The following is a 15,213-nucleotide window of genomic DNA, read 5'->3' on the forward strand; positions in this document are numbered from 1 at the left end:
CAGAAAGAAGCACCAGAGATGCACAAGGAGGCAAGAGAACTGCAGAAAGAGGCAATAGAGATGCAGGAAGAGGGGTGCATAAAGAGGCAAGAGTGGAGCAGCAAGAAGCAAGAGAGGTGTAGAAAAAAGCAAGAGAAGTGCAGAAAGAACCAATTAGAGTGCAGAAAGAGGTATGGGGAAGCAAAAAGAGGCAAGAGAGGTACACACAGAGGGAAGAAGGGTGCAGAAAGAGGCAAGTGAGGTGCAGAAAGAGGCAAGAGAAGTGCAGAAAGAGGCAAGAGAAGTGCAGAAAGAGGCAACAGAGGTGCATAAGGAGGCAAGAGAACTGCAGAAAGAGGGAAGAGGGGTGCAGAAAGAGGCAAGAGGTATACAGAAAGAGGCAAGTGAAATGCAGAAAGAGGCAGGAGAGGTGTAGAAATATGAAAGAGAAGTGCAGAAAGAGGCAAGAGGTGCAGAAACAGGCAGGACAGGTACAGAAAGAGGGAACATGGGTGCAGAGAGAGGCAAGAGAGGTACAGAAAGAGGGAAGAGTGTTACAGAAATAGGCAATAGGGGTGTAGACAGAGCTAAGGGAGGTTTAAAAAGAGGCAAGAGAGGTGCAGAAACAGTAAAGGGAAGTGCAGAAAGAGGCAAGTGAGGTGCATAAATAGGCAAGAGAAGTGCAGAAAGAGGCAAGAGAGGTACAGAAAGAGGGAAGAGGGGTGCAGAAAGAGGCAAGACGTATGTAGAAAGAGGCAAGTGAGATGCAGAAAGAGGCAGGCGAGGTGCAGAAACAGGCAAGAGAAGTGCAGAAAGAGGCAAGAGAGGCACAGAAACAGGCTGGGCAGGTACAGGAAGAGGTAACATGGGTGCAGAAAGAGGCAAGAGAGGTACAGAAAGAGGGAAGATTGGTACAAAAATAGGCAATAGGGTTGTAGACAGAGCTAAGGAAGGTGTAAAAAGAGGCACGAGAGGTGCAGAAACAGGCAAGGGAAGTGCAGAAAAATGCAAGTGAGGTGCAGAAAATGGCAAGAGTGATGCAGAAAGAGGCAAGAGAAGTGCAGAAAGAAGCACCAGAGATGCAAAAGGAGGCAAGAGGACTGCAGAAAGAGGTAAAAAAGGTGCAGAAAGAGGGGTGCAGAAAGAGGCAAGAACGGTGCGGAAAAAAGCAAAAGAGGTGCAGAAAAAACAATAGAAGTGCAGAAGGAAGCAACAGAGGTGCAGAAAGAAGCAAGAGAGGTACATAAAGAGGGAAGAGGGGTGCAGAAAGAGGCAAGAGGTATGCAGAAAGAGACAAGTGAAATGCAGAAAGAGGCAGGAGAGGTGCAGAAACAGGCAAGAGAAGTGCAGAAAGAAACAAGAGAGGTGCAGAAACAGGCAGGACAGGCACATTGGTGCAGAAAGAGGCAAGGGAGGTTCAGAAAGAGGGAAGACTGTTGCAGAAATAGGCAATGGGGTGTAGACAGAGCTAAGGGAGTTGTAAAAAGAGGCAAGAGAGGTACAGAAACAGGCAAGGGAAGTGCAGAAAGAGGCAAGTGAGGTGCAGAAAGAGGCAAGAGAAGTGTAGAAAGAGGCAAGAGAGGTGCAGAAGGAGGCAAGAGAGGTACAGAAAGAGAGAAGAGGTATGCAGAAATAGGCAATACGTATGCAGAAAGAGGCAAGTAGGATGCAGAAAGAGGCAAGAGATGTACAGAAACAGGCAAGAGAAGTGCAGAAAGAGGCAAGAGAGGAGCAGAAACAGGCTGGACAGGTACAGAAAGAGGGAACATTGGTGCAGAAAGAGGCAAGAGAGGTACAGAAAGAGGGAAAAGTGGTACAGAAATAGGCAATAGGGGTGTATACAGAACTAAGGGAGGTGTAAAAAGAGGCACGAGAGGTGCAGAAACAGGAAGGAAAGTACAGAAAGAGGCAAGTGTGGTGCAGAAAGAGGCAAGAGAAGTGCAGAAAGAGGCAAAAGAGGTGCAGAAAGAGGCAAGTGAGATGCAGAAAATGGCAAGAGTGATGCAGAAAGAGGCAAGAGAAGTGCAGAAAGAAGCACCAGAGATGCACAAGGAGGCAAGAGAACTGCAGAAAGAGGCAATAGAGATGCAGGAAGATGGGTGCATAAAGAGGCAAGAGTGGAGCAGCAAGAAGCAAGAGAGGTGTAGAAAAAAGCAAGAGAAGTGCAGAAAGAACCAACTAGAGTGCAGAAAGAGGTATGGGGAAGCAAAAAGAGGCAAGAGAGGTACACAAAGAGGGAAGAAGGGTGCAGAAAGAGGCAAGTGAGGTGCAGAAAGAGGCAAGAGAAGTGCAGAAAGAGGCAAGAGAAGTGCAGAAAGAGGCAACAGAGGTGCATAAGGAGGCAAGAGAACTGCAGAAAGAGGCAAGAGGGTTGCATAAAGAGTCAAGAGGGATGCACAAAGAGATGAGAAGGGTGCAGAAAAAGGCAAGAGGGGTGCAGGAAGAAGCAACAGAAATGCAGAAAGAGGCAAGAGAAGTGCAGAAAGAAGCACCAGAGATGCAGAAGGAGGCAAGAGGACTGCAGAAAGAGGTAAGAGAGGTGCAGAAAGAGGGGTGCAGAAAGAGGCAAGAACGGTGCGGAAAAAAGCAAAAGAGGTGCAGAAAAAACAATAGAAGTGCAGAAGGAAGCGACAGAGGTGCAGAAAGAAGCAAGAGAGGTACAGAAAGAGGGAAGAGGGGTGCAGAAAGAGGCAAGAGGTATGCAGAAAGAGACAAGTGAAATGCAGAAAGAGGCAGGAGAGGTGCAGAAACAGGCAGGACAGGTACAGAAAGGGGGAACATTGGTGCAGAAAGAGGCAAGGGAGGTTCAGAAAGAGGGAAGAGTGTTGCAGAAATAGACAATGGGGGTGTAGACAAAGCTAAGGGAGGTGTAAAAAGAGGCAAGAGAGGTGCAGAAACAGGCAAGGGAAGCGCAGAAAGAGGCAAGTGAGGTGCAGAAAGAGGCAAGAGAAGTCTAGAAAGAGGCAAGAGAAGTGCAGAAAGAGGCAAGAGAGGTACAGAAAGAGGGAAGAGGTGTGCAGAAAGAGGCAAGATGTATGACAGAAAGAGGCAAGTGAGATGCAAAAAGAGGCAGGAGAGGTGCAGAAACTGGCAAGAGAAGTGCAGAAAGAGGCAAGAGAGGCGCAGAAACAGGCTGGACAGGTACAGAAAGAGGGAACATGGGTGCAGAAAGAGGCAAGAGAGGTACAGAAAGAGGGAAGAGTGGTGCTGAAATAGGCAATAGGGGTGTATACAGAGCTAAGGGAGATGTAAAAAGAGGCAAGAGAGGTGCAGAAAGAGGCAAGAGAAGTGTAGAAAGAGGCAAGAGAGGTGCAGAAAGAAGCAATCAAAAGGCAGAAAGAAGCAACAGTGGTGTTGGAGAAGATAAGAGAAGTGCAGAAAGAGGAAAGAGAGGTGCAGAAACTGGCAGGAGAGGTGAACAAAGAGGGAAGAAGGGTGCAGAAAGAGGCAAGTGAGGTGCAGAAAGAGGCAGGAGAGGTGCAGAAAGAGGCAAGAGAGGTGCAGAAAGAGGCAACAAAGGTGCATAAGGAGGCAAGAGAACTGCAGAAAGAGGCAAGAGAGGTGCAGACAGAGGGGTGCAAAAACAGGCAAGAGCGGTGCAGAAAAAAGCAAGAGAGGTGCAGAACAAAGCAATTAAAGTGCAGAAAGAACCAACAGAGGTGCATAAAGAGGCAAGAGGGTTGCATAAAGAGTCAAGAGGGATGCACAAAGAGGTGAGAAGGGTGTAGAAAAAGGCAAGAGGGGTGCAGGAAGAAGCAACAGAAATGCAGAAAGAGGCAAGGGAAGTACAGAAAGAGGAATGAGAAGTGCAGAAAGAGACAAGAGGTGCAGAAAAAGGCAACAGAGGTCCAGAAAGAGGGGTGCAGAAAGAGGCAAGAGAGGTGCAGAAAGAAGCAAGAGGGGTGTAGAAAGAACCAAAAGAGGTGCAGAAAGAGACAAAAGGGGTACAGAAAGAAGCAAGTGAGGTGCAGAACGAGGCAAGAGAACCGCAGAAAGAGGCAAGAGAGTTGCAGAAACAGGCAAAAGAGGTGCAGAAAGAGGGAACAGAGGCAAGAGAGGTACAGAAAGAGGGAAGAGGTATGCAGAAAGAGCTAAGAGGTGTGCAAAATTTGCAAGAGATGTGTAAAAAGAAGCAGGAGCAGTGCAGAAAGATGCACCAGAGGTGCAGAAAGAGACAAGAGAAGCGCAGAAAGACGCAAAAGAGGTGCAAAAAGAGGGAAGAAGGCTACAGAAAGAGGCAAGAGGGGTACAGAAAGAAGCAAGAGAGGTGCAGAGAGAAGCAAAAGAAGGGCAGAAAGAAGCAACAGAGGTGCAGAAAGAGGCAAGAGAAGTACAGAAAGAGGCGAGGGAGGTTCAGAAACAGGCAGGAGAGGTGCAGAGACAGGGAACAGGGGTGCATACAGAGACAAGAGAGGTACAGAAAGAGGGAAGGGGTGCAGAAAGAGGCAAGAGGTGTGCAGAAAGAAGCAAGTGAGGTGCAGAAACAGGCAAGAGAAGTGCGGAAAGAGGCAAGAGAAGTGCTGAAAGAAGCAACAGAGGCATAAAAAGAAGCAGGAGAAGTAATGGAAGAGACAAGAGAATTGCAGAAAGAAACAAGAGAGGTACAGAAAAAAGCAAGAGAAGTGCACAAAGAGGCAAGTGAGGTGCCGAAAGAGGTAAGAGAAGTGAGGAAAGAGGCAAGACAAGTACAGTAAGAGGCAGGTGGGGTGCAGAAAATGGCAAGAGTGATGCAGAAAGAGGCAACAGAAGTGCAGAAAGAAGCAACAGAGGTGCAGGAGGAGGAAAGAGAACTGCAGAAAGAGGCAAGAGAGGTGCAGAAAGAGGGGTGCAGAAAGAGGCAAGAGTGGTGTGGAAAAAAGCAAGAGAGGTGCAGAAAAAAATATATAGAAGTGCAGATGGAAGCAACAGAGGTGCAGAAACAGGCAAGAGAGGTACAGAAAGAGGGAACAGAGGTGCAGAAAGAGGCAAGAGAGGTACAGAAAGAGGGAAGGGGGGTGCAGAAAGAGGCAAGAGAGGCGCAGAAACAGGCTGGACAGGTACAGAAAGAGGGAACATGGGTGCAGAAAGAGGCAAGAGAGGTACAGAAAGAGGGAAGAGTGGTGCAGAAATAGGCAATAAGGGTGTAGACAGAGCTAAGGGAGGTGTAAAAAGAGGCAAGAGAGATGCAGAAACAGTCAAGGGAAGTGCAGAAAGAGGCACGTGAGGTGCAGAAAGAGGCAAGAGAAGTGCAGAAAGAGGCAAGAGAGATACAGAAAGAGGCTAGTGAGGTGCAGAAAATGGCAATTGTGATGCAGAAAGAGGCAAGAGAAGTGCAGAAAGATGCAACAGAGATGCAGAAGGGGGCAAGAGAACTTCAGAAAGAGGCAAGAGAGGTGCAGAAAGAGGGGAGCATAAAGAGGCAAGAGTGGAGCAGCAAGAAGCAAGAGAGGTGTAGAAAAAAGCAAGAGAAGTGCAGAAAGAACCAACTAGAGTGCAGAAAGAGGTAAGGGGGTGCAAAAAGAGGCAAGAGAGGTGCAGAAAGAAGCACGAGAAGTGGAGAAAGAAGCAAACAAAAGGCAGAAAGAAGCAACAGTGGTGTTGAAAAAGATAAGAGAAGTGCAGAAAGAGGGAGGAGAGGAGCAGAAACTGGCAGGAGAGGTGCAGAGAGAGGCTAGAGAAGTCTAGAAAGAGGCAAGAGAGGTGCAAAAAGAGGCAACAGAGGTGCATAAGGAGACAAGAGAACTGCAAAAAGAGGCAAGAGAGGTGCAGAGAGAGGGGTGCAAAAAGAGGCAAGAGCAGTACAGAAAAAAGCAAGAGAGGTGCAGAAAAAAGCAATAGAAGTGCAGAAAGAACCGATGGAGGTGCAGAAAGAGGCAAGAGGGTTGCATAAAGAGTCAAGAGGGATGCACAAAGAGGTGAGAAGGGTGCAGAAAAAGGCAAGAGATGTGCAGAAAGAAGCAAGTGAGGAGCAGAAAGAAGCAAAAGAAATGCAGAAAGAAGCAACAGAGGTGCAGAAAGAGGTAAAAGAGTTGAGAAAGAGACAAGAGAGGTACAGAAACATTCAGGAGAGGTACAGAAAGAGGGAACAGGGATGCAGAAAGAGGCAGGAGAGGTACAAAAAGAGGAAGAGGGCTGCAGAAATAGGAAAGAGGGGTGTAGAAAGAGGCAAGGGAGATGCAGAAAGAGGCAATAGAGGTGCAGAAAGAGGCAAGAGAACTGCAGAGAGAGGAAAGAGAAGTGCTGAAAGAAGCAACAGAGGTGTAGAAAGAAGCAAGAGAAGTGATGAAAGAGACAAGAAAATAGGGGTGCAAAATGAGGCCAGTGAAGTGCAGAAAGAGGAAGAGAGGTTCAGTCGCCTCGTATGCAGACTCCTACGCCGATATTCTGACAGCACCCGGGGGCTCAAAACTGCCTTCCCGAGCCCCCGACTTCCCCTGCGCCTTCCAGAAGACAATTCGTGCTGATATTCATGCCCTTTCTTAGATCATCCGCAGGGCCCGGGACTAAGCCAGTCAGAATCACGTCCGATCGGCTATGATGGTTGGCCAAGCCCCAATATATGTGTTTTTGCCAGAGAGTACAGCGTATTCAAGTTTCTTGGTTCTGTGCATGAATAACTCATCTAGCTGAGGTTTTTTCATTTAGACTCTGGGACTTGTAGTTAAGAATATATAATGGTACAAACATGACTACAAGTACCAGAATGAAGAGAAAAAAGGATAGAGAAGGTGAGAGAAAATGTATTTATTGTAATTGATTAATTAAAATTGCTACGAAAACATAACCATGAATTATAATAAAATAATAGTTCACCAATTGCAGAGAATAGTTATTTAGCACATAAAATGTAAGATTTATATAAAGTCATGTGTAAAGCATTTTTAAAGAAGGATTCTAAACATTTTGCGTAGCGACAAAGTTTAGAAATCTATTTGGTTTTAAAAAGATTGACAGCTAGTCAATGTGTCAAAAACATGGTCAGTGCAGCTAGTCAATTTGTTTTCAAGCATGATCTTTTTTATGCATATTTAGCTCTCTGAATGCCCCTTTGGACAACAGCATAAAGAGTGGGCAAGAGGCGCATGCTATTTGTCACAAAATCTGCTTGTGGATGTGCATAAGATACCAAACGTCAGGTGAGTCTATATTCTTTGATTGGGAACAGCATGAATCCCATTCTAATAATTTTCTGCCTTATTGATGTTTGGAACTGCTCAAATAAGTAATAGTGGGTGTTCCGCTAGTAAAAAGAGTCAATTTTTAGAAAAGATCATTTCCTTTAGATAGCTCAAACATGACTTCGGCAGGGCTCAGCAGAGTTATTTGAGTTTTGATTGCAGATTTTACAGTCAATCGTGAAGGTTTGCTTTCCCAAGTACTGGGCAGTTCCAAGGCTTGTTCAGCCTCCTCCAAATAACTGGACCATAGATGCCTTTCGATTCTTTGGGGCTTATTTATGAGCCCTTAGAACACTTTTGCGCCGCTGTTGCATCACTTTTCATGAAGCAGTGGTGGCATAAACAATGCACCAAATTGCGCCATGTTTACAAAGTGACACATCTAGTCAGATGCCTCACCTTGTAAACCCTTTCACCACATTATACCTGCGTCAGGCATAATGTATGCAGGCTGGTCATTCCCCTGCAAGAAAGACTCGTAGAAGTGGCACATTGAAATCTATAAGATTTCAATGCACCACTTCCAGGACACCATTACATCAAAACCTTACGCCTGCCTCATGGCAGGTGTAAGGGTGATGCAGTGCATTAAGGATAGGCCTCCCCCACACATTGCTGGAGTTGTGTCATGCTTGCGACACAACTTCAGCAACGCCTGACTTTTGCGCCGACAGATAACTCAGGATTTCTGACATGTCTTTCTTTCCTTATGACATGGAGTGCGTACTTTATATACGGCGCATTCATCGTGTCGCAAGGAGAGAGCAGTGAAAACTGTTGAATTGCAGTTTTCATAAATGAGGCCCTCTGTCTATATGCTGCTTGATGATATGTTTCAAAATGCCTGCATATAATTCATTATTAGATGGCAGTACCTTAAGAAATCAGCGTTGCGACCTTGAGCTCTGGAAGAGCTCTTCCTGAAAATGAAACGATTTTCCATGTGCATTGCATAGGATCAGATCAAGGATTCTCCCTGGTTGCCATGGTGGCCATAAGTCAGGGCTGAGTAAAGTTTGGATCTCTAGGAAAGATAATTAATCACATGAAAAATTCAACATCAGGGTCATTCCTAATATATTTATGTTCAGGAAGACATTAAAAACGTGAGAGCTTATTAACAAGCCCCTTGCGCCGCTGGTGTGTCACTTTTTCTCATTTTAAAAGTGACGCCCCGGAGGCACAAGGAGTTTTTACATAAGCCCCTTGGCTATTTCCTAGCTAAAGAATCATGGATAAGGTTTCATGTTTTCTCATTCAGAGCTAGCACTTTGTCACCTACGGGTAACTGTTTGAGCTCTAAAAGTCACTATAACATATAACACATGACTTTGGAAAACAAAGGAGCTCAGACATCGTGGCATCTGTTTGGGAGATGGGCACTGCAATATCCATTCTCTGCAGTGCCATATAAAAAGTGAAATGGATCACTAGTTTTTAGAAAGGCAACCACATCAACAATCCAAATGAGGGCCACTAGAGAGCTAATATATTGTGCTTAGGAAATTGCACTGCAATTTTCAATCAAGCAACCCACTGGGTGCTGAGGCATTACAGTGTAATATATTGACCTGCTATGAGGCCCACCATACCGATGGCTTTTAAATAATTGCTCATTGCAATGCCATAAATGTATATCATAAATAGAGCTCCCAGTTTTATGGTATTTCTTTTTTTCAACATTTCCGTCTGTATTTATTCCCTTTATTTTTGGGCCACCTTATTGCTATTTATCCATATTTATTTTGTGTTGTAAGATTGAATGGAGTGGTAACATGGTGTATTTCCAAATGTATTTAACTGATAAATATTCACTCATACTTTGATGCCTGTCGATTTTAGCAAATTAAGCAGCTATACAGAAGAACACTACATCCACTCGTACAAATAAGCAATATATGCAAATATATGTCAACATATGCCTACATTTAAGGACATCTCATCCTGTTTTTTAACTCCCCATGCTGCCTATCTGCTCAGAGGTTGACTTGGAATTGATGAAGGACAGCGTGGAAAGTAACTCACAAGACGCACAGTTTTCTGTATTTTTCGGCTTTAAAAATAAATACAGAAAACATTATTTTCTGTCCGTATTTATCTGTGAAAATCAGTAAAAACGGAATACTGGGAGCATTAATCATAAAGTATGTCACTAACCGTCTTGTGCTTGGACCACCAACGGTTGCCTTTATTTTAGTCTGTGTGATGTATTAGGTAATTTCTTGTCGATGTATGCATTTGTCTCACAGGGCACTACTCGCGGCTCCCTCTATTTGTGATCTGTAATGAGGATCGCTCGTCTATTGAATGGTTGGCTCAATTTGAACTTTGGCCTGGTGGATAACCAATTGAAGGTCACCACAAAACACACATTATTTTCAAAGTAAAAGTGACGGTAAAGTGTTTGCAGGATGAAGGCCATACCTCACAAATGAGGGAAACTTGAGCGTGAGTATGTCTTTCACATACCTTCCTCAAAATGTGCAATTCAGTGCATTAGTCCAGGGACCAGCGAACAACACACAGATAGAAAGGCAGATCTACCCTTACACTCACTCCATGTGATGTCACTTCGCAAGATGTCAATGAGATGCCACTTCTACCACCACTGGCATTTTGCTAAATTCGTGACCATAGGAAAAGACTTGGAGGTGACCAGTGCACGTGCACTGAGTATTGTGCATGCACTGCCGCGGAGCCATTATTCTTTGGTGAGCTTCGTTTTGGCAGTTTTCCAGTTATGCACACACACAATTTTCCTAGGGTAAATTTCGTGGCCTTGGTGAATAAATAATTTTTGGGGATCCTCCCTAATACGTTTTTGATTGTTTGTTCGCTCTGCACCTATTCTGGCACCTTCTAAGACATGTTACTTGGAGCAACTGTACTAATACATGGACATTCACATATTGAGTACCATAAAGCACAGTCCAGAATCCATTTAAATAACACAGTACAGTGAAATTGACTTGAGAAAAAAAAACAGTCTACTGCTCTACAACACAAACATAGACACTGTACACAAGGTGGATGTGACAGCTCCCAAGTTTGGATGGATGTCCTTCAGCCACCAAACTCTAAGGGGCCTATTACGATGTCGGTCGGACAGGCATACGGCGCACTCCATATTGGGATGGAATCCGCCTGACTATAGGTCAGCAATTCTACCTGCTGAATTGGGAAACATCCATTTTTCCATTGCAGCTTGTGTGGCAGCCGGAAAAGGCCGCAGTCCATGCTGTAACAGAAAACTGGATGTTTTCAAACATGCATACACCTTGTGGCAGGAACCATGTGGTGCCTGCCACACGATGCATGGATGTTTGGGGGGGCACAGCCCCCATAGTAAAGGCCCAGAGGGGACAGGGGCCTTGCTTGGGGCCCCAGAGTACCTTTCCATCTGCTTTTCAATGGCATTTGGTCACCATAGACAGGCAGACAGAAAGATACATCATAATCAATACCTATTTTAGGGATTACGGTCCCACTGCTATTCCGACATACTCCTTGAGCCCGTTGACACAGCAGCGGTCATTCTCTCCCCAATTTGTAATCCGTTGGTCGGATCGCATCGATAGATTTCAGTGGACCCGCCACCGAACATCCGAATAAGGGCCTAATCAACATCTTTTGCCTGTTACTGAATCACACTGATTTCTGTTTACTCTTTTTCACAAAAATGTCATAAAAATTGTATGTGAGTGTTTGTGCACATTCCTGTGATTCAGGGCCTACAAAGTATTACATTTCTAGATTATTGGTCATTAGCAAAATAATAGCTATTAGTAGGCCAAATGTAGTGTTTGGCTAACTCTGCATTTTATTTTGTTTTTCAGAGAAGAAAAGACCTGCATCCAGGTGACTTCAAATATTAAAAGAATGAAGGAAGTGCTCTTTTTTACCTGGAGCGGTGTCTTATTTTTCCTCTCCACTAGGTCTTACTTCAGCCTTGGGTGGACCAGCAGAAAATGTGTGCTCGCTGAAGACGCCATACCCCTGTACAGACTGCCAGATTGTTATTCATGTCCTTCATTTCAAAACAAAACATTATTTGCTAGTTGCTGTAATATCACTGCTTTACCAGAAGATCTATCTGATGTTCCTAGACATGTCCTGGCTCTGTGTGTCACTGGAAGTGTATCAACCATTCACAGGAATGCACTCTCTAGATTCCAGGCGCTACAGTATTTGCATTTGGAAATTGAAGTTCAAACTGTGCTCCCAGGAGTGTTCCACGGACTGCCACACCTTCAAAACCTTACCATTATATGTTGTCCCTCAACTCGCAAAAGCAGAAACATATCATTGGCGCAAGATGTATTTCTCAATTTGACATCCTTAAAAACTCTAACCTTGAATAACATCTGCATTAATCATATTGGACAGGTGGATCTACCACCTTCTGTTGAGCTTCAGGAACTCTCTCTACAGTTTAATAACATTAATGACATGTCCATGGTGTTCAGTGTCTTCAGGGGAATGCAATCAGTTCACCGACTAGACCTAAGCAACAACGACATTGAGATCGTACAGATGAAACTTGGGTTCGAGCAATGGGATAAAATTCCAGCGATCTTTGAGCTGGATCTATCAGAAAATCCAGTCAGTAAACTTAGCCCGGATGCTTTTAGTATGATGGGGCTTCGCTCGTTGATTCTTAGCCCTCCGCCCACGCTGTTAAATGATCTTTTGCATTGTGGAGCTGGCACATTAGACAATTTGCTTCTTAAGTATGTGAAGAAGAAAACTCCATATACCATTAACATGTGTTCCATTGCATCCAGATTTAAACTATTGTCCTTTGCTGTTACCTATAGTCAAGTTGAGCAGTTGTCAGGAGAGGGCTTGTCCGAGTGTGGGTCTTTGGAAACCTTGGATCTGAGACGCAATCATCTTAAATATCTTGCAAGCGATTTTTTATACAAGATTCCTCATCTGAGAGTTTTAATTCTCTCTAAAAATACTGACCTCAAACTAGACCTGTGTCCTCTTTCATATGAAAAAATGCATTTCAATTCTGGACTACAGGTTCTGGACTTTTCATTTAACAATGTAAGCTTTGTCAAAAACAAACAATTTGCCTGCATGGCTCATTTACTTGTGCTGGATCTCAATACAAATAGGATCGAAACAATTGAACCTCTGGGATTCTTCGGATTGCTTCGCCTAAAGCATCTGAATTTGCATGGCAACAAACTCAAGCATCTAGATAGCCTCATTTTGGAACCTGTGCCCAACTTGCTGACCTTAGATGTTAGTGAAAATTCCTTCGAAAAACTTGAAGGGGATCAATGGGGAGAGCTAAAGTCCCTCAAAGTGCTCACACTGAACACAAATATCATGTATCTTATGCCTGAGAATTTCCCTCAATTAACCGTTTTAACATGGACAGTGACTGATTATATACACATCAAAAGTAAAAGTGACATATCACTGTCTTCTGTGAAAAAAGTGACTTTGGTAGCCCTTTATATCAATATCAGAACACCCAAAGGATTTCTCTTCCACAACACCACAGAACTTTTTATAGCTTTTAATGCTCAGATCATATCTATGGGAGAACAGATTTCTTTTTACCAGATGTGCCCCATTTTAGAGAAACTGTTTTATAGTCATTATATTGGTGCAGGATATTACAGTGCATTAAATTTCTCTAATTTAACCTATTTGAAATATTTAGAAGTATGGAATTTGTATTCAGCTATGTTCAACCCCATTTATAATCCAGAATTTCTATTTCAGAATTTGCCAAGTTTACAAAGTCTTATTCTGCAGAATTCTGGGCTTAACTACCTAACTTTTGGCATGTTCAAAAGTATGATCTCGCTTCGTGTTTTTGTAACTCGTAATGATGCTTTTGCAACACTGGATAATGGTGTTCAAAGTTTATTTCCAAAGCTGAAATACTGGTATTTAGAAGATATAACCTTCCCATGCGATTGCATGTACACATGGTTTTACACTTGGGCTGCCAGTACACCACAGACCTTTGTCACCAATTTGAGCAATTTGATCTGCATTGAGGAGCGTACAAAGTTTAACTTTTTAATTTTTTTACATAAAAGATGTGAGCAAGAAATAGAGTTTATGTTATTCGTTTTGACGTCCATATTTCTTCTTTTTTTCATATCTGTCACATTACTATACAAAACATGCAGCTCTCATTTCTTGAGTTTGATGTATATATTCTATGCATGGCTGAACCGAATAAGGGGAAGAAAAGGCCAGCCTGTAAAATATGAGTTTGATGCTTTTGTGTCCTACAGCAGCAGTGACCAAGATTGGATTTTGCAGCATCTCATTCCAAACCTGGAGGAGAAAGGGCCACCGTTCTTTAAACTGTGCCTACATAACAGGGATTTTGAGGTGGGGAAAGACATTGTGGATAATATAGCAGACAGTATTTACAGGAGCAGGAAGACCATCTGTGTGATCAGCCACAGTTATCTGAGGAGTGAATGGTGCTCTCTGGAGATGCGAATGGCGACCTATCGGCTGCTTGCAGAGCAGGAGGATGTCCTCATCTTGGTCTTCTTGGAGCATGTTTCAAAGTACCAGCTGTCTGCCTATCACAGACTGGCCAAGATGGTGAAGAAAAAGACATACATAGCATGGCCTGATGGAAATGAGGACAAGCAGATGGCATTTTGGGAGAATATGAGGAAGGCCATTGAGAAGACTAAAGTTGAAGAGATAGTGAATTGTTAATAAGTACTGTACACCCTCCCCCAGTGAGTTAGAGGATGGGTACAATAATTGGTTTGACTTTAATCATTCGGTACCCTGGAACTTGATTGGATAGACTGCTTACTCTATGATACGGAAGAGACAATACTAACCTTGGCTCAGGGATAGCAAAGATTAGACAGTAAGAAATACCTGCCCATATTGTGTCCTATGACATTTTGTTTCAGCCTTTTGAACAATCAGGACTCTACCTCAGTTATGTGCAGAGGCATGCTACCAGGCCTCAGCCACATTATCCTCTGCTACACTGAGAGGCATCAAATGTTCTTACCAGTACTCCAGACGTGTTCCCTAACACACAAGGCCACGCCTGCCTGCTCCAAGGAGTATGATGGTATTTGCGTCTGGAGCAAGGATAATTTTCTCCACTCCCATAAATATTTCACATGGTCTTTGTTTGCCACACTCAGTGCTGATAACCCACTGTCTAAGGGCTAGTTAAATAAAGGCAAACTTACTCTTTTGAGTAAGTTTATAATTGTTGCAATTCACAAAGGAATTTAATGAGTAGTATCCTTACGACTGCCTGTCTTTTTATGTGCGGAGTCTCGACCACGTGGTCAATTTGTGGATGAGGAGCCTTGTGCCCTCTCTACGGCAGTATCCGAGTTGGGTCCCGTTACCTACCTTGCGTTTGCGCTACTATAGGTTGCCATATTATTCTTCACCACTGTCCTGATGGGTTTAATTCACCTCATGCAATTGGGTCGAAACGTCGACATTGAGTTTCAAACCTGGATTGAATACATAGATCCTTCTGAATGGTGTATTAGGATTCAGTTACCACCAGTTCTTAACTATGAACTATTGCCTTTGAGCAGAAGATTGGTCTTCCAAACAGGTATATTACACTAGCTAATTTGAGGTGCTTTAGCCATTGTTGTTAACTGTATAAAAGTATTCTGTGACAACCATTACTCTTCTTTTCCTTATCACGTTGCACATGAGTACTTCTATGAACACTTTTCAATGCACCCTTTTATCCAACCGTGATACGAACTTCTTCACATATGTATGCATTACTAGAAAATTTCTGAAAAATAGAAATGATTAATTTTTGAAAATCCCATGTGTGATCTTTTATTTCCTCTCTCTCGCCATTACTGCAATACGTGGTTTTATATCGTATTTTTCCTATTAAGCAATTGCCAGTAGTACCACACTGTTGCGTGTACCATTCAACTGGGCCATCACTCCTAGGCCTGAGGCACAAAGCAGGCTACTTACTCCTTTGTCAATGTAGAAAAGAAAACTGGAAAAGCCCAATATTTTCCCTCCTTTGCTTTGGTCCTGTTCCCTGCGCAGCAAAGGTAACCTTTACCCTTATGTA

At 43.6% G+C, this 15,213-nt stretch overlaps 1 protein-coding gene across 1 annotated transcript in view; it reads left to right on the plus strand.

Annotated features, from left to right (window-relative positions):
- Positions 1–14,895, plus strand: part of LOC146809762 (toll-like receptor 12) — a 117,301-nt gene extending 102,406 nt beyond the window's left edge. The window contains exon 2 of the mRNA XM_085614381.1: positions 10,973–14,895. Coding sequence (XP_085470507.1) covers positions 11,016–13,844 — 2,829 coding nt within the window. The 5' untranslated portion in view covers positions 10,973–11,015 and the 3' untranslated portion in view covers positions 13,845–14,895. The remainder of the gene's footprint in view (positions 1–10,972) is intronic.
- The last annotated feature ends 318 nt before the right edge of the window (positions 14,896–15,213 follow it).

The sequence above is a fragment of the Triturus cristatus genome, chromosome 7 (genome assembly GCF_964204655.1).
Source record: "Triturus cristatus chromosome 7, aTriCri1.1, whole genome shotgun sequence".
Classification (NCBI taxonomy): Eukaryota; Metazoa; Chordata; class Amphibia; order Caudata; family Salamandridae; genus Triturus; species Triturus cristatus.